The 26,290-nt window shown below is 49.0% G+C and overlaps 1 protein-coding gene across 3 annotated transcripts in view; it reads right to left on the reverse strand.

Moving 5' to 3' along the window:
• tcf20 (transcription factor 20) overlaps window positions 1-26,290 on the reverse strand; it is a 188,429-nt gene that overhangs the window by 11,061 nt on the left and 151,078 nt on the right. For 2 of the 3 annotated variants that reach the window (XM_083780783.1, XM_083780781.1), the window contains exons 1-2: window positions 15,693-16,088; window positions 1,817-10,831 (exon numbers count right to left, since the gene is read on the reverse strand). In XM_083780783.1, the coding sequence (XP_083636909.1) occupies window positions 1,817-9,502 (7,686 nt within the window). In that variant the 5' untranslated portion in view covers window positions 9,503-10,831; window positions 15,693-16,088. Of the gene's footprint in view, window positions 1-1,816; window positions 10,832-15,692; window positions 16,089-26,290 lie in introns of those variants that run through there. The other variant, XM_083780782.1, reaches the window with a different exon arrangement.

The following is a 26,290-nucleotide window of genomic DNA, read 5'->3' on the forward strand; positions in this document are numbered from 1 at the left end:
GAAGTGCCGACTAAAGTGGTGGTGTTTTTTTTTACTACCGTCTTCAAATTTGGACGTAGCCATAAAACAACTTAAAAATAAATCATTAAGTGTTTATGGCCAAGCCACAGTGCACACACAGTATAAAAGAACAATCGCACGCACACGCACACACGCACCTTTATCCTCACAGGCGACTAAGACTAAAACTAAGACGACAAAAGAAAATGTTCGGCGACTACCTTTTTTCACTGACGAAAACTAAATACATTTTTTTACGATGACTAAAACTTTGACTAAAGATACTTACTGACATATTTGTCAAAAAATAAAAACTAGACAAATGTGGTGTTAGGGACGGGCTAGTGGAGAAGAGATCAATTTGATTGGTTGTGATCTGAAAACAGCCAATAGCTAACAACTCCCCTCCCCTAGCTAACAACTAATAACGTGTGGCGTTGAGACTCTTTGTGAGCTTGTAGATAGGCTATTTTCAGCAACCGAGTATAACATCAAAATGCCATCAGGGCTTGCCAAAATGCATGTTTTTGTCGACAAAATAATCAACTGTAGATTCAGTCGACTAAAATCGTAAGTAGACTATAACTAGACTAACACTAAAACATTTCGGATGACCAAAATATGAATAAAACAAAATGAGTGTTATTCAAAAAGACAAAAATTAAAAAATCTAAATTAGCTGTCAAAAAATCTACGGTGGGCCACAAAACACTTACTGTGTATCACTTGTTTCCGTCATTTCATGAAGACATCAAAGAAATTCCATAATTTAGAAAACCAATGCATCAGAAGTAGTGAAAATACATTTCATATATATGTATAATAGCCGATCTACAAGCTCACAGTGTGTCGCTTTGCGCCGCATTGTGAGCTTGTAGATCGGCTATTCTACATCTTACATATATGAAATGTAAGTTGAATTAAAACAGTTGCACTGCGTTTATTGGCATTTAATTTTTGCCACAAAAATAAGCCAATTTGTTTCAGACACACATGATGTAAAATTCACCTTCCATAGAGCGTCGCAGTCCCGCCCCCTTTCATGACGACGCCAGGCCCAGGAAATAATTCCCAATGTATTTTCCTCAGACATTTCAAAAGGTATTTATTTAAAGACCTTTTAAGCGTCGTACGAAGCCAACTCGAGTCGTGACAAATCATGACAATAAACACTATATTTTGGACCAGACAAATAATTACAAAGAAGAAAAACAACAAAAAAAAGTGTTGTAAACGTGCCGTTTTTTTCTTCTTTCTAATTATTTGTTTCGGCCCAAAACATTGTGTTTATTGTCATGATTTGTCACGACAAGAGTTGGCTTTGTCCAGCAGCGTAAACGTCTTTAAATAAATACTTTCTGAAAAGTCTATGCTGAAAAATGAACGGGGAATTATTTAACCCATTCTGACCTGAGATCAGATTCAAAAAAATTCTTATACCTCCTGACAGTTTTCCATTCTGACCTGAGATCAGATTCTAAAAATGTCTTCTACATCCTGACAGTTTTCCATTCTGACCTGAGATCAGATTCTAAAAATGTCTTCTACATCCTGACAGTTTTCCATTCTGACCTGAGATCAGATTCTAAAAATGTCTTCTACATCCTGACAGTTTTCCATTCTGACCCGAGATCAGATTCTAAAAATGTCTTCTACATCCTGACAGTTTTCTGAAAAAGCTATGTTTCTATGTCAGTCGCTCTTCGATTTTTCAAAAATAGCAGATCTACAAGCTCGTAGCGCGCCACTCGGTGGCGCGCTACGAGCTTGTAGATCTGCTATTTTTAAATAGCTAAAGCAATAACATAATGCTCACCGTGTCCCGGGCGCCGTCCAGTGCCTCCTGCAGGCCGTGCAGCCTCCCGTTGACCAGGTAGACGCCGCTGGTCCACACGATGCAGCCCTCGTGCACCCACAGCTCCTCGGGGTCCATGGGCATCTGGGGCAGCTGGGCGAGCTGCGCCAGGGGCCCCAGGGAGTCCAGCGCGGGCGGCGGCGGCTGGAAGGGCAGCGAGGCCTTGCTGTTGGACGGCACCATGCGCCGCGGCGACGACGACGAGTCCGACTTGTGCCGCCGCTTGTTGAAGCGCGGATGGGAGGTCAGCTTCCTGTGCGGAGGCCTCTGGGGAGCCTCGTCCGTCGTCGTTGTTGTTGTCGTTAGCGGCGCCTGCTGCTGCAATTTGGGCTTCCGCTGCTCGTCGGCGTCGACGACGACGACGACACTCTCGCCGTCCGGCTCCCTCTTCAACTCGGGGATGGGTCTGACGTCGAGGTTCATGTCCCAGGTTAGGGAGGGTGTTGTCGTCGTGGGGCCCCAGGCGGTGGTGGTGGTGGTGGTGGTGGGGTGGGGGTGGTCGTGGTAGTGGTGGTGTTGGTGGTGGTGTTGGTGGGGAGGGGGGGCCGAGGACGAGGGGGGGAAGCTGCCCATCTTGCCGGACAGATACATCATCATCATGTCCTCTCCTCCTCCTCCGGCCAGAGACGGCGTCCCTCCGACCAGGGGACGCGTTGGGCTCGCGTCCTGCAGGCCCACGGCGTTGTAGTCGCTCTCGTTCCAAGGCTTTGTGATCTGCATGTCGGCGTCGTGTTGCGTTTGCGTCTCTTGAATGGCGGGCAGTAAGTTGGCGTTGGTGTCCAACAGAGCCGGTCCTCCCGGGGGCGTCTTGTTGGCTCCGGCGGCCGTCACCTGACCCTGTCGGACCTGGGGCTGGTTCTTGGGCAGCTTGGCGGCGTACTCGGCGGGGTAATAGGGCCCGTACAGGTCTCCCAGGTGCTTGTAATTGGCCCATTTCTGACAGAGGCAGCACAGCAGACGGCCCGAGTGGTTGGTCTCCGTGATCACGGGCCCCGACACCACGTGCCCGGACGAAGGGAGGCGTTTCCCCGACTGGAGGTTGGTCTCCGCCTCGTCCGGCTCCCATTTCTCCATTTCTCGGTCTCGCCGGGACAGCTGGGAGGAGGAGGAGAGCGCCGAGCTCAGGGGAGACTCGGTCCCGCCGCCGCCGCCCGCTTTCCCCGCGACCGCAGCCCGCTGCTCTCCCTTCACCTTCTCCTCCTCGCCGTTCACGATGGTGCACACCGCCCCGATCTCTGGGACTTTCTTCTCCACGTGGATGTGTGGAAAGAACGGAACGCCCTTCCTGTTGGCGTCCTGGAGGAAACCGCCGCTTCCTCCTCCTCCTCCTCCTGCCGCCCCAGACGACACATCCAGGTCATCTTTGGCCACAGACGACGACGTCCTGGTCATCGTCGTCACCGTCACGGTACCCGCTACCCTTCTCCTCCTCCTCTGTCTTCCCCTCACTTCGCCCGGTTCGCTGCCCCCCTCCTCCTCGTCCTTCACGCCCCCCCTCCTCCTCCTCCGTCGCGGGGGGGGTTTGACCTCGCTCTCCGGGGGCCGGGTGTCCTCGGGTGTCTCCGCGTCCACTTTGACCACCTGGGTCAAGACGGGCGGGGCCAGAAGAGGCGAGGCACTGGTGAGTTCCGAGGAGGCGCAGGGCGGCGGCGGCGACATCCCGGCCTCGTCCTCGTGGTCCACGCTTTGCATGGTGACGTCGGCGTCCTCCAGAGGCGAGGGCGGCTGCCCCAGCGGGCCGTCCTGACCTTGCGTGGGGGTCGTGGCCTGGCTCGGGGTCTGGCCGCCGCCGCCTTGGCCCGCGGCCCGCTTCTGTTTGTTCACGCTCCCCACGGGCCGGCCCTTCTTCTTGCCCGACGGGAAGTAGCCTTTAGGGACGAGGCCGTCCTTGGAGTCTTGCGGCGACAGAGACGACCTCCCCGGGGTCATGGGAAGCGACCTGCTCAGCACGTGGCCCTGGCTGTGGTGGGGCGGCGTCGTGGCGCCGTAGTAGTCGCCGCCGCCGCCGTAGTCGTCGAATCCCACGCTCTCCTGCAGCTTCTGGCGGAGCAGGTTGGCCGCCGACTGCTCCCCTCGCCGCGTCTCCAGCTGCTGGTACGTGTTGGTGAAGTGCTGGATGTCGGAAAGCGCAGAGGAAGAGGGAGGCGGCGAGCCCTGGACAGGGCGGGGCAGCGGCGGGGGAGGGGGCAGAGGACCGAGCAACGCGAAGTCCTCCTTGTCCCCGCCCGATGACGACGCCCCAGCCGCCACCGCGGGCCCCAGCCCAAAGTCAAAGTCCGTCTGCTTGGCCGCTTGGGACGCGGTCGGGTGGGGGTCGCAGGGGTAGGCGGCGGGGGGCAGAGGCCCCGCCTCGTCCACTCCTCTGAAGGGAAGCATGTCGTTCAGCGAGTGGCCCTCGTCCATGTAGCCGTCGTCCGCTCTGGAGAAGTGAGCCAAGTCTTGGTCCTGTGAGTCGCTGAACTGTGTCATCTCCGAGTGAGGGTAGCCCAGATAATGGTTGGAGTCTTCTTGGCTCGAGTCTCGAGGCTTCTTGGTGCTCGGCGTTATCTTCTGAACGATGGCCTCCAGTTTCAAACCCCGTCCTCTCCGCTGGGGCAAAGCCTTGGACTTGGCGCTCGGCGACAGGGACTGGGAATAGGCGTTCTGCCCGGGAACGGGGGAGGAGAGCCTGGGACAGGGCATGTCGGAGCTGGAGTCGTCCTCGTTGTGGTGGCTCGACTCCGACTGGGCCCCGGGGGAGTGGTGTGAGTTCGGAGGGGCGCCCCTCTGCGACGTCTGGGAGCCGTCCTGAAGCTGCCTCTTGGCGGGGATGGGGGAGATGAAGGAACGAACCCTCCTCCGGAGCATTAAGGGATTGGCGTCTCCTCCGAGCCCCCCGGCTTTAGGCTGCCGCTGTCCCTGGGGGTTCATGTCGGCGGGGGGCTTGACGGAGTCGGACACGGGGGCCGGACGGGGCGGCTTGCTGTCCTCCGCCACGGCTCCTCTGACGACGACGTCGGATTCGGACATGGCGTTGGGAGCCGCTGCCAGGGCTGTGTGTGTGAGGGGCGGGGGGCCGTGCGGAGCGACGGGGGCGGGCGGGGGAGGGGGAGGAGGCTGTGTTCTGTAGTAAGGCTCGCCCGCCTCCATCATCATCATCGGCCCGGCGGCGTCTCTGGGCGGATGCGTCGACTCCCACATCTTCATGTCGTAGTAGGCGCTCTGGTGCTGGAGGAGCGGAGGCTTGCTCACGTGCGGCTCGGCGGGCATGGCGTCCGTCTGAGCGAGCAGCCTCTGTTGCTCCGCCTGGCTGAGCTTGTGTCTCCCCGGAGACGACAGCATCATGTCCTTGGCGTTGGCGGGCCTGTTCATGGCGCTGACCCAGTCGTTCATGTCGTGGTGGGCGGGATGGTGCGGCGGGCCACGGGGGTGTGCGTACATCTGAAGCTTATTCGTCGCTTGTTGTTGTGGGTTTTGCATCGGAGCCTGGGGGGACAGGCTGTGGTAGGAGGAGGGGTGGTGGTGCGGGGGGAAGTGGGGGCTGCCGCGTGGCATGGCGCTGTTGCCCTCTCTGGCGTCGCCATATCGATATCCCGGGAAGCCGCCGCTGCCCGGGTGACCGGCCGCTAGATCCACGCTGTGGAGATAGGCCTGATGCCTGGCCGGTGGGGACAGTGGATTAGAGCCGGCGGCGTGAGAGGTCATGTCCACGTTACCTCGCCTGTACAGGTCGGCGTTCAGAACCACGGAGGAATGCATAGACTTGGAATGATACTCCACGTCGGCCTCTTTGGCCGCGCCGCCGCCGCCGCCACCGCGCTGAGGATCGGCCTGTGGATTTGCAGCGTATTTCCCGTCCGTTTCCAGCTTCACTCGTTTCTCTCCCAGATCATTCTTGCTCAGATCATTGGTTGCCGTCGTCGGAGAGGAGAATGGCTGTTGGATCACGGAGGCTCCTCCTCCTCCTCCTTTCTCCCTCTCTCTCTCCCTGTCGGCCTCCCTGTCCCTCTCAGGCGTGCCGCGGCGGTTCGGGGACACGTCGCAGATGACGGAGCGCCGCTCTGACGACGACGACGGGGCTAAAAGGGATCCCGCCGATGACTTGGGAGACTCGGTCGGAGCAGCGGCGCTGCCGGCCAGCGGCTCCGCCTCCTGCAGGAGCAGCTCCTGCACGGCAGAGGATGGAGTGGTCAGGTGAGACGGGGCTTTCCTCTGCGGTAACGAATAGTCCGCTAGGTTGATGTGTTTGGGCGGAGGTGGCGCGGACACGGCAGGCTGTGGTATGTGACCCGCTTTATTTCTCTCGTTGGCATTTTGAGACGCCTTACCGCCGCCGGCCTCTTCCGGTTTCAGGGAGGGGTGCGACGATTCGGGGGCAAAGTCGGGGCTGCTTCCTTGCCTCTGGTTGTGGGGCTGCGGGGCCTTTCTGGAGACGGCCATTTGGGACGACGCCTCCGACTGGGCACTTTGCATCCTCATGCCTTCGTTCACGCCGTACGCGTGTCTGGATTGAAACTGCTGCTGCTGCTGCTGGCCCTGAAGGTGGGCTGGGAACGCTTGTTCCGGGCGGCCGTAGCGCCGATCTAAATTGTAACCTTGAAGTACTTCCTGTAAAAGGCTCGGGAACTGCTGAATTTGAGAATCGAGAACTCGAGCGCCTGCACCTTCCCCTCGCTTTCCCAACGCGTCGGCCGTGGCGGGGCCTCCGACGTCCTTTGCGTGCACAGGGCCATAGATGGACTGGGAATGGTGGTAACCCGGGAACCTGGAATTTGACTCGCCCGCTGGGCCAGGCCTCCCTCTGTTCTTCGCCGGCATGTCTGCCGCGCCATACGGGGATTCCGAGTAGCCGTATTTCTGCGCGGCAGCCGGGGGATGATTTTGAGACCGCCCGAAATTGGGCTTCTGGTGCAGCTGGTGGTGGGAGGAATAGACACTGAGGTCCACTCCTTCCTCCCCGTTGTGGCTGCTGGAGTCTCTGAAGTAGTGTTTCTCTTCCACGCAGTTGTCTTGAGGATGCTTGCTTTTGTTGGTGTGGTTTCCCTCCGAGCGCGCCGAGACGATCACGCCTACGCCGCCGGTGTTCTGCGCCTCCTCGGACGCCGCCTGGTGCTTTCCTTCCCTCTCGTTGTTGTGCAGACCGGATACGCCGCCCGGCGTACCGTCACCGTCCGGCCCGTGTTGTCGTAGGGTCACTTCTCCCTGCGACGGATGGGTGCCCTTTGCCTTGACTTCTTCATTTTTCACCTCTATTATCTTACTGGGGCCATATCTGTTGTTGTTATCCGTGGCACAAGGCTCCGAGATACAGTTTGAGTTCTGAGGGGGAGGCGCGACAGAGGAAGAGATGGGAGGCCTCGAACGTGCGTTTGGACCCAGCTCAGACGACAAGGAACCAAAGGATGGAGACGACGACGACGACGGAGGAGGAATGTGAGCGTCGCTCGGTTTCGCTTCAGCAACGCCCGGCTGGTTCGCCGCGGTCTCCGAAGTGATGGTTTTCACGTGCGCCGCGTGTCCCGCCTGCTGCCGGTTCTGACTGTGCAACGGAGGAGGGTAGTAGCCGGTCGGTTCGGAGCCGCTGCTGGCGCCGCTCATTTGTCTCACTCTCGCACGATGTTCTCCCTCGGGAAACGGCTCCTCGCCGCGCTCCGCCTTGGCCCCGCCCAGCGGCGGTGGCCCTCGCTCCGACATCGAGGAGTCCTCGTCGGCGCCGACCTCGGAGCCGGCGCCGTCTCCGCCGCCCGTGCCGCTTCCGTCTCGAACCGTGCTGGTGCTCGAGGTGGCGCTGGCGTTTCGGCTCCTCGGTTGCGACGACGACGACAACGATGGGGGCACGCCGTGGTGCGCCCCGTGCTGCATTTGGCCGCCGTCTTTCCCCTTCTTCTGCGAGAGCACCGTGTCCGTGAGAAGCATGTGCTGCACCGTGTTTGGTAAATTGGCTACTTGTGAAGTCAAGGCATTCAGACTGTTGAGGCCGGCGTCCTGGAGTTTATCAAGAGGCGAGGGTGGATAAATGGAGGAGCCTTCTTCTCTGGAGCTGGCCGCCTGCGTGCCCATTCTGCCGCGGCCCATAGCGTGACCACCGGCGGCAGCCGCTGCGTTCATGCCCTGGGCTTTATGGCTGCCACTGCTGCCGCAACTACTGACGCTGCTGTTGGAGTTGGGCGTGGGACTCAACTGAGGCATGGTCTGTAGTAATCTACCGTGACTGTGGGTGCTGCTACGGGGGTTTGGGGGAGGAGGAGGAGGAGGAGGATGTGAAGAGCCGTGTCCCGAAGGATTGCCGTGTGCGTCCGAGACACTCATCAAAGGGGAAGGAGAGGAGCTACAGCTGGGGGATTGCACTGCGGAGGCGGCTGGGGAGGGATTGGAGATGGGGCTGAAGTTTTGGTTAATTTGGGTCTGCTGCTGAGCACTGGAGTGCATTGGGGATTTGGCTATTTCTTGCGATGATGGATGAGGTATATTGGGATTGGAGGCTTGGTGATGTTTAGCATACACGGCGCCGAGGGACGGACCGTGGTGCTGCATCTTTACAGAGTTTTCGTAGCCTACCCCCAAATTGTGCTGCGAGTTGCGGTGCTGCAGTGTGGCTTGCTTGTGAAGTGAATGTGTCTGTGGGGAATACGCAGGGTAATTTGAAGCGTGGTAACTCTGTGGAACATTCTCCATCGGCCCCACGTTGTTGGGAGCAGCAGCGGCAGCGGCGCTCAAGGCCGAGTTTGAATTAGAGTTGACATTAGGAGAGCTGTTGACTTTGGGATCAAAGCCAGCGCCGGTCCCGCCGTCGTGATATCTCTGCGGCGGCGGCGGCGGGGGGCTATACATTCCTGACGACCCTGTGGAGGCCCCACTTTGTGGGGAGTAGTGTGGGTACTGCGCAGGGGTCATTCTGTGCCCAGCGTGGGGATAGCTCCGATGCTGCTGCTGCTGCTGCTGCTGCCCGTGGTGGAGCGCTTGGTAGTTCTGCCCGTGCTGGCGGTGCTGTTGCATCTGAGAGCCCGCCACCGACTGCATGGCAGGGTTCTGACTCATGTTGTACTGTTGGGAAGGAGAGAAGGCTCCGGCGCCTCCGCCCGCGCCGCTGCCCGCACCACCGCCGCCACCTGAACCGGCAGAGGCGCCGTAGTCCATCAGGTAGGGCGACATCATGCCGGACGACGCGGCTGAGCCCGACCCGGCGTGTCGGTACTGGTGAGGTATATGTCCGTCCATGTTGGGGTACCCGAAGGTCGCCCCGAAACCCATGGCGCCACCGCCTCCTCCTACTCCTCCTCCTCCTCTCCGATGCCTCTCCTTCCCGGCCATCGATAAATAATAATCCATCGCCTCCTTTCGGTACGGGTTGCTACCGTTGCCGCTGTGAATGTTACCCTGTTGGAGTGGGACGTTACCCTCCCCGGGGGCGCCGGTGGCGCCCCTGCTCCGGGCGCCGTACGCCAGCATGTGGCTGGCGGCGGCGGTTTGGCCGGGGTGGTGCGGGGGGTGGTGGTGGTGGGCTCGGTGGAGACCGGGCTGCTGCATAGCCGTGTAATCCTCCGCCATCCTCGGGGAGATCTGGGGATCTGCTGGTTGTGGGGGGAAGGGGGGGCCGACTACTCCACCCCTCCCGCTGAAACCAGGAGGGAGAGATGGGGGCACTGGACTGTTGGAAAAGTTTTGCATTTCTTTCTCTTTTTCTTTTTGGGTGGGTGGGTGGGGAGGGGGTTGTAAAAATGGAAATGTCTGTCAATGTCTACAGGGAATGCTTCTGATCACATCAGTAAGTGAAAGGCTTATGGCAGTATTTGTGTATTATTAATAATAATAATAATTAAAAAATAAAAGTGCAAGTCTCTCAGCTGGCAGTAAAGCAAGGAAATGTCTTTCAGGAGTCCAACAAAAGGGATAAAGCAGAGGAATATATCACAGATGTTGTAGTCAGACTTGTAGCAGCAAAAAAGGTGAACACTGTGGTGTTGAGGCAGATAATCAATAAGTGAAATGGTCTAAAGATGACTTCTGCAATATGCTGATGATGACGATGATGATGATATGGTTTTTGTTTTCCCGTCCCAAAAAAAAAGAAGACAGAAAATCACTAACCTGTGTAACAGTTGGCTGTTCAAAACGGAACAGTCAAAATTCACAAGAATAGGTAAGTTCTGCAGCAGATGCTGGCACTGCTACGAAAAACACTGCTAAAAAAAGACGTAGACAGTGCAATAAGTCCCATGAAGCTGAAGCAAGTTTGGCACTGAGTAGGCGAGGATATCGAGCACGACTGACCGACACACCAGGCAGCACTTGAGATTTTCAACTCTAAATGTCTTTAAACGCCATTCTCTCCGCCACAATAAGAGCATGGGCAAACAGAGCTACAGAGAGATGGGATTCAACAGTGTCCCATGTGCAAGGAGGGGGGTGGGGGGGGGGTGGTGGGGGGGGGAGGTGTCTCTGTAACCATTAAGACTGCCTTCTGTCGCAGCAGTTGTTCAGTTCATGAGTATACGTGGGTTTGTTCGGAACTGGCTCACACCTGCGTGACAGGATAACTGTAGCAACGCTAGCCAATAGGTCCACATTTAGTCCTCCACGAAACATTCCCAGAGGCAAACACTCCATTGATATCCTCGACAGTTCTTTGTTGTTGCCGAGTGTAAGACTTTCTGGGACATTCATTCCCTCTCAAATGGCGCTTGAAATGTTTGCTTGTTTCGCAGCTGTATCGTATTTGCTTGGACTGTAATATAAGTCTTTGGTCCCTATTGTGTAATAATTGCTTGATTCAATGTGTTCAGATTGAATTCTTCTCGGTTCCCTCCTGGGTCTTCGGCCTATTGTCTTTGTATTCTTCCTAATTCCATAACCACGATATTCCAAAAGGAGGGCGATTCATTAATTCCTCTTCAAGTTTAGTCAATTCGGTTTCTTCCGTCTTCGTCTCTCCCCGGTATTTCCATGCGATTGAATTCATTTTTTCCCACCACTGCTGACCGGAGGGCCTTTGTGAATCTGAAAGAACAGAAAAGGACAATAACGTCAGTGTACACAAAAGGCAACCCGTGATTACATTTCTTGTCCCAATACCCTCGTTTGTCTTGGACTAATGCCAAGATTGCATAATTAAACTTGCATTGTTTTTTTTGAAAGAAAAGACGTTACACCATTATTCATAAAATCATTTTCTGGGTTAATTAGTGTTTGACATAGCAATTAGCATATATTAATGAAATTGCAAGGGCTGGTTATTGCTGGACGAAAATGACATTTCCTAGTAATTTGTCAACAATCAAATGTTTGCCTCATTTAATATTTGAGCTTATTGTCAACTTCACAACTTCTATATTACAAGTAGATATAAGTATAATATACCCCATCACTACATTATAAAAGCATGCATACATACATACATACTTTATAATTTTGTATACTAGGTATGCGGTCTAGTCTAAAGGCCTATTCATAGTCTGGTTTTTCGGTGGTGAGGTGACCACCGCTCCGGTGGTGAGCTGACCACCGGAGCTGAAATAACGTTGAGCGGTGGTGAGTAAAAACAGAGAGAAGGGCTGGAGCGGTGGCGGTGGTTTGCTCTTCACCGCGGCTCGTGACGTCATGTTGTAGTTCGGTGGTCACCTAACCACCGAAAATACAGACTATGTATGACTTAGGGGGGTGGACACCTCTGCCTTGCATAGTCCCCAGTGAAGAGGCATGTTGCCCTTCACTGGTAACCCTATTTTGGAATTATTTTTAAATATATGAAGGTATTGTGGGCTGGGATTTTACAAAAAAAGCCCCCCTTTTAAATACATACATCTCAGAAGTTGAAGCAGTTTTTAAGGACCCACTTTTAGGCCAGTGCAACAGAGCATGCTTTTGCCTTTTTTTTAAACCCTACCCATTTTAACCAAATACATAGAATACTTTATAATTTTGTGATAGGGTATATTATACTTATATAATATACTTTTATGTATAAGTTGTGATGTTGACAATTGGCTATTAAACATACAAAAACAACTTGTCAAGCATAATTGCATCCAGACCCATAAAGAAGAGCCCCACTATTTATAGGACCACGGTGTCAGACAGGGTACCATTTCTCCTAAATTAGTAAAAGACCCAATTTCCTACAGTGGTTCCTCAACAACGACAATATATTTAGATATTCTATAGTGTTCCTGGTGGCAGCACAGATACGCTGTCCTTTTCTTTTTGTACTGGTTGATGTTGCATCATGGCTCACCGACCCCCCCACCCCCCCGCCTGCTACTATCAACACGACGGAATAACGATTAAAAGGTTCAGCAACGCAAGCCTTAAAGCAGTCCCTACGGGCTGGTGATAACAAACAGGGGGTGGAGGGGGAGGAAAGTGGGCTAGCAACAGCAGCATGCAATTAAGGTAACAAAATAACACTGTCAAAGTTACAAAAAACCTGCCGGAGCCAATGCTATATGCTACAGTATGTGCTCTCTCCCTCTTTGACAATGAGAGGACTTGAGACAATTCTTTAATGTATATATCATGTATTTAAAGTTAGGGTTGAACGAGGGGTAAAATGCCAACCTTTGTGGAGTGCATGGAATATAAAAAGCCCCGTAAAAGCCCCATTAACCCATTCTGACCTGAGATCAGATTCATACGAGGTTTCCGCCGGACACACACTGGTCTGATGAACCCATTCTGACCTGAGATCAGATTCTAAAAATGTCAGTCGCTCTTCGATTTTTCAAAAATAGCAGACCTACAAGCTCGTATCGCGCCACTCGGTGGCGCGATATGAGCTTGTAGATCTGCTATTTTTAAATAGCTAAAGCATAACATGATGCTGACACCAAAATGGGTGCCCGGTCAGAATGGGTTAAATCTGAATCCCCTGCACCCACCCCTGTTCCCCCTCACTGTATATGTTTCTTTTCCCTTTTTACCTCCTATGATGATTTCCTTTTGACTATATAGTTGTGTATATTCGTACGTCTCTAAATGTTTTGATTAATTGAAAATGGTGGGCCCTATTGTAAACAAGTGTAATGCAAGTTACACTGAAATGTGCTGTAATTCTGCAAACTGTTAATAAATCAATCAATTATGTTCTATCACAAACACATAAAATGCTTAATGGCCCAACCTAAACCTGTGGTGACTTTTGTTTATAGCGTAACCCTCCATATTCTGATCTCCATATAATGACTAGCCGCAATTTGCAACTCTAGATTGTTTTATAATGGGATTAATTTAGAGTTGCAATACCCTACATTGACTCCCCACTCATCCAATTTGGTTTGCGATCTGCTTGTCTTAAACGACGTTAAACTCACCAACATTGCAGCTGTAGTCCAAGCTTGAATTATCCTCTTTCAATCTGCCGAGCTTGTTTTTCATAAAAATCCACCGTAGAGATGTTATGAGCTACTTTCTGTCAAAACATCCTCTGCAGGTGATTATTTTTCTAAGTGTTGCAGTTTGGAAGCACTCGTTTTCATTAACGGGCCACGCTGCTGCCTCCTGCATTATGTGAAAATTCGAAACAGGTGGTACGCAGGGGTGTTCAGTGACATACGATGAGTGCTTCCAAACTCCAGCACTTAGAAAGAAATCACCTGCACAGAATTTCTTGACAGAAAGTAGCTCATAACATGTCTACGGTGGATTTTTATGAAAAACAAGCTTGGCAGATTGAAAGAGGATAATTCAAGCTTGGACTACAGCTGCAATGTTTGTGAGTTTAACGTAGTTTAAGACAAGCAGATCGCAAACCAAATTGGATGAGTGGGGAGTCAATGGAAAGGAAAGGTACTATGTTTACCCAGGGTAACTGGACTAAGCTCAAGAACTTGTTTACAGCCAGGCCCTGCTCATAGAACATTTCATGGTAGAGGTTCAATGCCTTGTCCAAGGGCACTTCAGCGGTGGTAATTTTAACGTGACGGTCCGGGGATAAGAAACTAGCGACCTTCCGATATCAAGACCGCTCTGCAAACCGTTCGGCCACCGCTGCCTCAAATGAGGGTATTGCAACTCTAGATTCATCACATTATTTAAAAAATCTAGCGTTGCAAATTGCGGCTATATGATGACTACATACTGTAATAGGCCTACAGCATCTTATTTTTTTATGGGATTCTCATTCGGTATTTGCAATACTACGTTGAATCCTAGAGTATGTTTTGTGGTTTGTCATTCTATTTTCGGCACGGCTGACAGAGTAACAATACTTGTTAGTTGAATATTAATAATCAAAAGATTATTAATGTTCCATAATGGGCCTGGGCCATGGCTCAGCGGTCCAGGCACCTTGGCTGGCAATCCAGTCTGGAAGTGTGCCGCGGGTTCAACTCCCGATCCCCTTTACTGCATGTCCCCCCCCCCCCCCACCCACTGTATAAGTTTCTTTTCCCTTTTTACCTCCTTTATGATGAAATCCTGTTCTGTTCTTTGACTATATAGAAGTGTCTATTTGTACATCTCTAAATGTTTTGATGAATTGAACATGGTGGACCCTCTTGTAAACAAGTGTAATGCTTAATTGGGTCGTCCACTCACAGTTAACAGTCTTTGTATTGAGTTTGTGCTTGAAATGCACTGTAATTCTGCAAACTGTTAATACATATTTCAATCAATCTCCCCATTTCCTGTCAGCCTACTGTCTGTCCCTCCACGAAAAAAATATAAAATAAAGGCGAAAGCCACAACAAAACAAAAAAAACATAAAGGCATTTTTGTAATATGTTGACTACAAAACAAACGGTTTGGAAGCCAAATGAGGACAGCCAGGGCCCAGGGCCCAGCTCCAGTACAGACACACACACACACACACACACACATTCAGTGGCACCCACCACCACCTCCACCACCCTGTGTGGAAGTGGAACTAGAGGTGATGCAGTCAAAAGTTGGCTAGACTTAAGAAGCATCTTTCTGGTCTCTATATTCATCCATTTAGTTTAGAGCTGGGTTGGTTTGGTAGCTATAATCAATCACAGCACCACGACATTTCGCACCGCTGTATTCTGCCGTATTATTACAAGGGCAAGGCGATTTGTTAGGCAGCATAATAATACACAAAAACACACACAAATTACCGGTTGAATGCAGTCAATTAGTCAGCAAATCAAGTCTGGCCTATAATAATTAGGACAGGCGCAGTATATATATATGTTTGTGTTTGTTGCAGACTTTTATCAAAACCACCTCTGCTTCCTTTCACTGCGGGTGTCTCTCGGGTTGTCCATCACCAACAACAACTCAACGCTACACTGTCTTGTCTCCTGTTAACTTCTATTAGCTAGCTACCATTAGCAGGTCGTGCTAATGTTGCCTGTGGTAGTTTAGCTTCGCGAGGCTAGCGTTAGCTTACAGTGCCCGATCCCTCCCTCCCTCATCCTGCTATCCTACTGCTGCAAATTAAATGCGCGAGTTAGCTTGGCTATGGCTAACAACATATCCAACACTATTAGCCCCGTACGCTAGCGAGAAGGAGGCTAATTTGAGCTTGTATTCGTGGCGTTATTGTAGAAATGCATTATGTGTGAACAATGCACTTCATTAAAAAACAGGGCTATGGGGCAGGCAGACATTGAGCGAGCAACCTTTAGCTACAAAGGAGAGGTGATTAGGTGCAGATGTCCCCCCACCACCACCCCCACCCAGCCAGCCCCCTTTAGAAACAGTGGGGGGAACAACATACCGTTTTGATATGTTTAGGTTAGCAACAAATACCGTTCACTGCTAGATATAAGAGATCTGTGAATGATGATGATGGGGATGCGGCAGTAGACGATCCCCCCACCCTCCCCCTAAATAAAGCCAGCTAAAGGCTAGCCAGGGAGAACCAGCCAGCCAGCCAGCCCAGGGCTGATGCTATGCATACCTGAGGACGGAGCTTCACAAGGCCCCTCTCGGAGCCGAGCAGGGAAACAATCCCGCTGCTGTGAGTGTGTGTGTGTGGCTGGCTGGGCAGGAAAGGAAACCCCAGTCTCGCAGTCAGTCAGTCCGGCCGGCCGCTCCGCCGCCTCTCTCTCTCTCTCTCTCCAGACCGACTCCTCACCCTCTTTCAAACGTCCAGACAACCCCGAGCAAGCGGCGGCGAAGTCCGGGGACTCGGGTCGGGGGGCCCCCGGCCGTCACGACTTAAAAGATCCCGGGCCTTTCCTCTGATTTCCCCCCCGGTTTCTTTTGTCCTCTCCTCCCCCCCAAAAAATTGATGAGAGTAGTAGAGAGAGGCGCACAATAATCGGGGTGCCTGCCTGTAGGTCCCGTAAGCAGCGAGGTCGGTCCATATACACACCCCCGCCCCCTCCACCACCTCTTGTTCCCTCTCTCTCTCCCCCTCTCTGTCTCTCCGTCCCCCCCCTCCTCTTTCACACACCGTTTAGGTGATTTCACCTCTCTGGCTCAAATGAAACACACAGCCATCGGAGCACAAGACGTCTCAGTAGCACACGGACATTCCCGAAATGTCAGTTTCCGCAACTATAAATCGCATTATTCCTCAACAATCCTCATGCCTTCATCAGTAGCTCGACCAATTCGTTTCCCTGTTAGACTACTGTTTTTTTTTCCTCCTTCTCTTCTTGCAACAGAAAGACCGCCTTGAAAATGCATACACACTCATATTCCTGCACCCCCCAGCCCACCCCCTCCCTCATCTCTCTCCATCACACATCCCCTGATCCCCTCTATCTCCCCTCCCTCTCTCTCTCAAAGCCTTAGCCATTTCATTGATTTCCAACCTATTAATACCACAAGATGTAAATTTACCAGGGTGTTACCAAATGACTGTTCGGTGCTCCTTTCTTCTCTGTGGGCTCAGTGCTGACTCTGGACCAGCTCCTTCCTTTGTTCTTATTTCATCTCAAGTGAAAGTGAATTAATGAAGGCAACCAGGCTAGGCTATACAAAGGCAACATGGACAAGAAGAGACACAGGGTTCAAATGGGAATATAAGGTGTATAATACGTCTGAGACGAGTAAGTCAATAACAGATCAAAGAGCATTCCGTGTGCGAATGACATTAGACAGAGTAGAGAATGCTTGTGGTGCAATGGATTGGTTCTGCATCATCATATCACTGAAATGCAGACCTATTACACATTTGTGCGGGGCAATAACAGTGTTATTGTTTAACACTTAAACACATTAACATAATACATATCCGATGGTTAATGTGTGGCATTAATTATGTGCTCAGAATGTAATGTAATCGTGTACACTAGGAACAATAACAGAGGTGCTATACAAACAGAATCCCTTTCCCATTGCATGTATTGTGTTTGTCTCTTCCCTTCAGAGCTTATCCGCTCTTCCACAGGGCCAGCGAGTGCAGCCCAGACACACTCACTCTATATACTCCTACCATCATAATGGTGTGCCCTATGGCCCCCAATCCGTGGTATACTGCCTGCTGCACGTCTAATGCACTGCAGTGTGTCACACACGCACGCACACGTAGGAAGAACACATACAATCTGTATACGTAAACCGTGAGCACGTGTACATTACAAACGGAAACAGTATAGGCCTATATTTATGTACATATTGTGTGCGCACGCACGCACGCACGCAGCCACGCAAGCACAGACAAAGAAATAAAGAGAGAGAGAGAGAATATGTCATTCAGTGACTTAACCCATCAGTCACAAGAATAAAAAAATCTCTCTCTGCTTCTAAACAACAATTCAATAAATGTCATTCCCGTGCAGATACACGTCTATTTCTATCATGGTTGCCATAGCAACTGCATCACAGAAACCCTAACTGAGGATAATTTGTGGGCTACTTATCTACATTCTGTCTCAAGACATGTGCCGTTTTCACGAAGACACCCGGCTTTACCATGGTTGAATTCACTCTAATCACAGAGTGCTGCATAGAGCGATGTATATATACGTCTACGCAGGCTGCCACACTGTCGGGGTATTTGTAGCTCTGCAGGGAGTATACAAATCCACGGGGTCCATTTGGTTACATCTGTACACTTTAACCCATTCTGACCTGAGATCAGATTCATACGAGGTTTCCACTGGACACACACTGGTCTGATTAACCCATTCTGACCTGAGATCAGATTCTAGAAATGTCAGTCGCTGTTCGATTTTTCAAAAATAGCAGACCTACAAGCTCGTATCGCGCCACTCGGTGGCGCGATATGAGCTTGTAGATCTGCTATTTTTAAATAGTTAAAGCATAACATGATGCTGACACCAAAATGGGTGCCCGTTCAGAATGGATTAAGAGTTGAATGAACACAGATGCATTTTCACTGTGTACGACTGTGTAGATTGGCTACAACTAAATATAAATCAGCCTTAACAGGCAAGACGGCCAACGACACAGTAGAGGCTATAGTGAGCCAGCCGGCCGGCCAGGCCTGTCCAATACTGACCGTTTCCGTCACAAGGTCATGAAATCTTTTACAGGATGGACCCTCAAGCACAACATGGTGCTCAGGAGACAAGACACCATTGTGCTCCTCCATAATATGCACATAAAAGCATTCATAACACACACACACACACGCACACACACACACACACACATGCACGCGCACACGCACACGCACACGCACACGCACACGCACACGCACACACACACACACACACACACACACACACACACACACACACACACACACACACACACACACAGTCACACACACACACACACAGTCACACACTCAAATGAGGATCGCGGGTCTGCTTTCTCCAGTTATGGTTCAATACTGCAGTCTTCCTTTTTATTATATTTTTGGGGGCTTTTATTGATAGATGTATGGTGGGTAGACATGAGGAAATGGGGAGAGAGATGGAGGGGAAGACACACAGTAAAGTGTTAATTGGGATCGGGACTCGAACCCACGAGTGCCTGGACCGCTAAGCCGGCCCTGCAGGCCAATGCCGCAGTCTTCTGAGAGGATGATTCCAAGGCTGACGTGTTGAACTGGGTGAGGAATCTGCAACACAGAAGATACAGATGGTATCCCACTGAGCAATAGCCGGCTATGGAGCGCCGCAGTCCCTCCCCCTTTCAGAACAACGAGTGGCCCAGGAAATGAATCCCAATGCATTTTTCCCTTATAGGCATTTCTTATTTTGTTTATTTAAAGACCTTTTAAGCGTCGTCAACGTATACGCCAACTCTTGTCGTGACAAGTCATGACAACAAACACACTTTTTGTGTTGTTTTTCACCGAGCTCTCTTCTCTCCTTGTGCAGGAGAAGCTATACTTTAGGCCATGTTTTTATTCATGGATTCCTCCCGGCTGCTGGTGTGAACTGTGAAATAAGGTGATGTCCACTGTGATGTGTTTCTTGAAGCTGCCACCGGTAAGCAGGTCTCCTGCAGTGAAGGTGTTGGTAAGCCTGTGGAGAATAAAGATATCTGCCAGGAGTTTACCAGTGGCAGAAAGAAGTAATGTGTCCCTGTTGAGTCCACAGATGGATCTGTCTCCCTCAATTTTACATGCACGCGTACACACACGCACGCACGCACGCACGCGCATGCACGCACGCACGTCTCTTCCCATTGCAACTCTGCTCTATTGCAGTCATGTGGAAGGGTCAACAACTATGTTGTTTGGGAGGTGCCTTCACTTTAAATATTGTAAATATTGTGCAATACATGTCGCTTTGTTATAACTGTGATTGCATTGTTAATTGATTTGTGATAGTGTGAATCTTTAAATGAAAGCAAATCGGGTCTCCTCCCGGTGGGACGTGCCTCGAGGACCTCTCTAGGGAGACGCCGTGAGAGGCATCCTAAACCAGATGCCCGAACCACCTAAGCTGGCTCCTTTCCAGGCGAAGAAGCAGCGACTCTACTCTGAGTCTCTCTCGTGTGACTGAACTTCTCACCCTATCTCTAAGGGAGATGCCAGACACCCGTCGAAGAAAACTCATTGAACAAAGCAAGGCATGATCACCACCTGTCTCCAGGCTGGCCTTGGACCTTTGCTTTCCTCATGGACCGACTTGTGGATTATACCGGTAAAGTTAGCAACCTTCTGTGAACCTTTTTCTCCAATGATTGTGATCCTTAGTTTTAAATATACCTTTCCAAGTTATCACATAGCTCATGGGATTTACTGCAGACAATGGAAAACGTTTAGGAGACAGGGGATCAAGCTTCGATCCGTATTGAGCTGGTCCATTGCATTCAGGAAAAATACACACTGTAGAGCCGGCCCAGATACAAATTACTCTAGTTTTACATTTTAAAAATGTTGAAATATCATTAGCCTGTTACTGTATTAGATTGTTCTGCATGGTTAGATTAAATACTCACTTGTGAATCCTCTTCTCACACTAAGAAACCAGCAATGGAAATCCAAACTCTAAAAGGCTGACACGTGATTTGAGAAATGTCATTTATGTTTTCTCCAGCATTACATCCTGTCTTATAGCCAATATAAAAAATCACACCTGTGTGAAGTGAGGGGCGCTAATATATTAAAGTCTAACAACTCATGTTGCAATGATTAGGTGATGTAATGTTGATGTAAAACAAACGGTGACAAAACAAACATTAAATTATCTTTGTTGTTAATGGGATCTAATGTTTGTGTTAGGGACAAGGTGACGTACATTTTCCCTTCATTGTCAATGGCGTTTTAAAACAAACATTGAACTAAAAACAAACAGTTACGTGTAGTGCTCAACACCAGCAAGAGTACACATGTTACCAACGAGAATCTGCATGCCGGAATATTCAGGGTGAGCGACAAAATGGCAGCCAGGAGAATGAGACTATAGCAGGACACTGCCAAAGACAACAAGAGCTCCCAGCCAGCAAACCGGTGCTGTGGGAACCAACGCATGGGCACGAGGACGTCCCATACTAACATAATGTGGATGTACTCAAGAAAGATGCAGGAACGCAAAACACCAACGAGCTGGCCGGATGTATGGAGAACCGGGATGACTGGAAGCGGCGATGGAAGGCTTGTCTGAGGACGACCTAGAGAGAGAGAGAGAGAGAGAGAGAGAGAGAGAGAGAAAGAAACATTAAACCCGTGGGGCTATAGCGCCCCTCAGAAATGAAGAGACTGACACATACAGAGGTCTACATGCAGGCATATCAGCCGGATTTGTGGTGCGACGTACAGGTGTGAGGGCTGCGTAGTGAATCGAACCTCTAGTAATTTAAATATGGCACCAACTAAACTAACTATAACTCTCTGATATAACTGTCTGATATGTGTCTACAATGCAATACAATCTAGGAGTGTACTCCGTCTGAATTTCAACTGACACAGTACTGTATATGTGCACACTCACAGTAACATGAGCAAAAAGGACAAGGTCTCACACGCCAATATGAAATATGTTGCCCCACATATGAACAGGCAAATACCAGACGACGAGGGCATTCTCTGTCAGTGGAAACATTTCCACAGCATTCCTTGCCACAGTTTCATGAAATTATTCATCCAGACCTGTCTGTGCTGGTTCTTTATACAAAAGCCCTTGAGATGTTTTTCCTGGACAAGTTAAGCTTGATGTCAATCAAGTTCCTGAATGGGCAATTAAGACACCGCTGGGTTGCAGTTCTGTAACCTGAACACATACAGAGAGGAACAGTGAATGGAGGCCACATTAAAGCATCACATGAGATCATCGCCATGCGGGGGTCAATATTGGTAAAGGGTTCTTTTGTGTAAATCAATTTTGCCAGTGAATTCAATAATCATTAGGATGCTATTTTGATGCAGTTATATATGAATGACTGAATGGCCACTTATTAAATGGTTTCTGGGTCAACTCAAACGGAAGAATTTGTTTCATTTGAACTGATGTAAAAACTAATAATACATACTTTGTTTTGGTCCGTGTCAGATTATTTTCATTATTGGACATACAGTATAACGCTAATTAAACCATACATAAATCTACCTGGCAGCCTTCACTCACCTCATCATGCGAACATTGTGTCAATTTTTAATCTAATGTCAGTGACAATTAGTAATGCTTGTTTCATCCTGTCAAACGATACTGTTGTTCAACATTACGCTAAATGATGGACATCATTTAGCATACATGTTTCATACATGTTTAGGCATGACAGTCTTTTCATAATAATACAACAAGATTCCTTATAATATTATAGGCCTAATCTCGATGGACTTTCATTTTGGATTTGTGGTGAATAGAAAAAAGGAGAAACTAAATTACACTGCATGATGCCATCAAATGACTGGAAACACTGTATTAGCCCAGTCAACAGTACCATGTCAGGATGTCACCAAGCTGTGATTTGCAATTTCCTTGATGACCACATGGAGTCAGAGTCACACCAGAAACATGTTGACGATGTGATGGAACACACAACACAGCAGCACGCTACACAGCACGACCCAGAGTAAACATAATGTTTATATTCTCTGAGTTAAATTAGCACTGAATTCTATTTGATATATTGTATATACTTTCTATAAGGGAAAGAGAGGAAAGAAACAGGCACACAGGCATACAGTATACACAAAGACAAATTAACACACTTCAAGTTCTCTGCCAACTAAATGGCTGCACCCCTCGTTTTTAAAATGCCACTACTACTACTACTACTACTACTAATAATAATAATAATAATAATAATAATAATAATAATAATAATAATAATAATAATAATAATAACAACAACAACAACAACATTAAAATGCCACTACTACTACTACTACTACTACTACTACTACTACTACTACTACTAATAATAATAATAATAATAATAATAATAAAAAATATAATAATAATAACAACAACAACAACAACATTAAAATGCCACTACTACTACTACTACTACTACTAATAATAATAATAATAATAATAATAAAAAATATAATAATAATAACAACAACAACAACAACAACAACATAATACAAGATAACATAAGATGCCCTGAGGGCGAGGTCATGCATGCATCCGCCTGGGTGACAGCAGACTGCTGAGCGAACGCTGGCGCTTTGGCATGGGGGGGTCAGATCAACATATGGAATGAATTATGTACTGGCCATATATGGAGCGTGTCTTGGGTGTACAGGGTTTGATCAACATAATGGAATGTCAGAACAGGTGAGCTCCATACAGTATATATGGAGATCTAAGGGTGGTAGCGAGGACATTCTCTTGAGTGTACAGGCTTTGATGAGGGCCCAGGTAGGGCCGGGCCTGTTGAGAACTCTAGTTTACGCCGGCTGCCGGGCGTGGCTGCACAATTAACCCATTCTGACCTGAGATCAGATTCATACGAGGTTTCCACTGGACACACACACTGGTCTGATTAACCCATTCTGACCTGAGATCAGATTCTAAAAATGTCAGTCGCTCTTCGATTTTTCAAAAATAGCAGACCTACAAGCTCGTAGCGCGCCACTCGGTGGCGCGCTATGAGCTTGTAGATCTTCTATTTTTCAATAGCTAAAGCATAACATGATGCCAACACCAAAATGGGTTCCCGTTCAGAATGGGTTAACTTTGAAGCAGGCCCGAAATTTGAAAGGACAGGTATCAGTCAAAAGGGAAGAAGAACGATGGATGGGGAAGGATCAACATATGGAATGTCAGAACAGGTTCTGACTTCTGACATCCATATATGGAGATCTAAGCATTTGAGGTGTGAGGTCAGATGTAGAGTTGCTGCCCAATATTGATGACATCAGGGATCTCCATATATGGGCTTAACTGCGACAGCAGGTCGCATTTACTATGACATCAGGGTCTCCGCATCTCCATCCCTGATGTGATGATGTCACATGATGTCACGAGACCTAGTGGGCACCATATATGGTGCTCGACACACAGGAAATGCACGATCCCTATAGTTGACACTCCGAGCGGCCAAAACAGAGGTCTCAAATAGTTACGCTCAGCGCCCCGAACGGAGATGAATCAAAAGACGGAACATTATAGCACCATAGCAACAGAGCGCACCGCTCTGGGAGCGTCGATAGGGGCAACATTCCATGTCATTTCCGGTTGGGACGCCATCCAAAGTGGTCCCCCTCCATTTTAATGGATGGGATGAAAAATCTTAAACGTGCATAACTCTTGATCTAAACCAATGCTTCCAATTCTAACCAAAGATTATGTTTTTGACGGCCCATCGCGGTCCCGTCGCTTGCCGCGTTAGAAGTAATCAAACTCCTATATACTTCCAAGATGGCCGCGGAGCAACCTTGAAATAGGCCCTGAAGCTGCAAATCGCTGGGCTCCCTGATTTAATGGGTCCAATTTCCCCCGGGGAGTTCAGAGTGTTAAGTGGGTGGATCACTGACATCTTGAGTTTGACCAGATGAAGAGCCTTGGCTCGAAACGTCGTCAATAAATCTATCTTTTGGAGCATATACGAGTGTGCAGGTTCCCTTCTCTTTTCATATGTCACTTTTTGAACCCAGCACCTCCACGAAGTGATGTGCGTATTTTACTATAGTTTCTGAAAAAAAATCATTAACATGGTGAATCACATCTTGATGACCATGGTGGTCATCAAGATGTGATTCATCATAGCCCAGGTAATTCTACCAGTATGATATAGCTTTGGTGATAAGTAAAGTAAGTAACCATGGGAACCAACAGTATCCCTGAGCCATATATGGCTCAAATAGCTTTGATGACATGTGGTAGAAAACACAAGACCAGGACATAGTCCAGGAATTAGATTACAAACTTAGGGCTCCATTTTCGTCACCGCTAAACCCCTTATCCCTAAACTTATTTGCCTTTTTTTTACTATTTTGAAAAACATTTTTGAATAGTTCAACTAGCCAATCTACATTAACACGTTGTGAGCTTGTAGACTGGCTATTTTAACTATTCTAAAATGTTTAGTAAAATAATAAAAAAGTTTTATGCTATGAGCTATGAGCTTGTAGATCTGCTATTTTTCAATAGCTAAAGCATAACATGATGCTAACACCAAAATGGGTTCCCGTTCAGAATGGGTTAACTTTGGAGCAGGCCCGAAATTTGAAAGGACAGGTATCAGTCAAAAGGGAAGAAGAACGATGGATGGGGAAGGATCAACATATGGAATGTCAGAACAGGTTTTGACTTCTGACATCCATATATGGAGATCTAAGCATTTGAGGTGTGAGGTCAATCTACATTGACACGTTGTGAGCTTGTAGACTGGCCATTTTAACTATTCTAAAATGTTTAGTAAAATAATAAAAAAGTTCAGGGATAAGGTGTTTAGCGGTGACGAAAATGGAGCCCTTAGTGCGTTGCTTAGTTAGATGTGGTACGATTTTAAAAAGCAGATCTACAAGTTCATAGCGCGGCGCTGAGTGCCGCGCTATGAACTTGTAGATCTGCTTTTTTTGTTGTTGATGAATCTTGAAAATGTGCCGCAAATAATTTGAATATATATTCTTGTTTGCAGAAGTCAAATCTTTGCTTCTGCATGCAGGGGAGGTCCCTGCATGAAACAACATATTTTCAGATGAGGGTACGGTGTATGTACACAGCCAAATACAGAACCTTCTGGGGGTCCTTGACATGAAAAAAGGTTGAGTACCACTGACATAAACTTAGGTTTTTCAGAAAACATTTGGTTAATATAGTAAGGTATTCTGAATGATGCTGCAATGATATGTCAACCTCTGCCATTCCTCATTGTCGTCAATGTTGACAGTAGGCATGCATGGTTATTGGCATGCATGTGTCATTGATATGGACTGTTTTGGCAATCACACTGCACCACGAAACACACATTTATAACACCTCTGTCTCCACATTCTAACACACAGACTTACAGTACACGTATACTATAACAAATGTATACACAGTACTGACACAAACTGGCACAAAGCACTCACTCTCTCTCTCTCTCTCGCACGCACGCACACACGCACTCGCGCACGCACTATTACACTCACTTTAGAGTAGATGATATGCAGGATATACAATCCATCATCATTTATAATGATGATGTGGCTGCATTCAGTGGCCACACATGTCCAGCAGGGTGCGCTCTCTCCTAATGTCCCTCCTCCTCCGCCCTCACTCAGCATCCTCATGTAACTCTCCTCACGCATAGAGAGAGGGGCCTGGCTGCTGCCTCCGTATCCTAGCAACCGCAGCGCCCTGCCTCCAATCACTACGGATACCGCGAGGGAGGGAGGGGAGGGAGGGGAGGGGGGGGGGGGGGGGAGAGAGAGAGAGAGAGAGAGAGAGAGAGAGAGGGGGGGGGGGGGGGGAGTTGATAGATAGATAGATAGATAGATAGATAGATAGATAGATAGATAGATAGATAGATAGATAGATAGATAGATAGATAGATAGATAGATAGATAGATAAGATGTGCTACGAAACCTGATGTATAGATTTATGTGCAGGTTAACAGACTCTGAGAACAGCATCATTGCATCACTTTCTAACCCTGCTAAGAGCTCTGTCAGACTATCATCTAAGCTGTGGAGCCACTGGCGTTCTATAGCCTGTATGTACAGAGATAAGTCCCCCCTGTTTGTTGGT

The sequence above is a fragment of the Protomyctophum parallelum genome (assembly GCF_964188405.1).
Source record: "Protomyctophum parallelum genome assembly, chromosome: 13".
In the NCBI taxonomy this organism is placed as follows: Eukaryota; Metazoa; Chordata; class Actinopteri; order Myctophiformes; family Myctophidae; genus Protomyctophum; species Protomyctophum parallelum.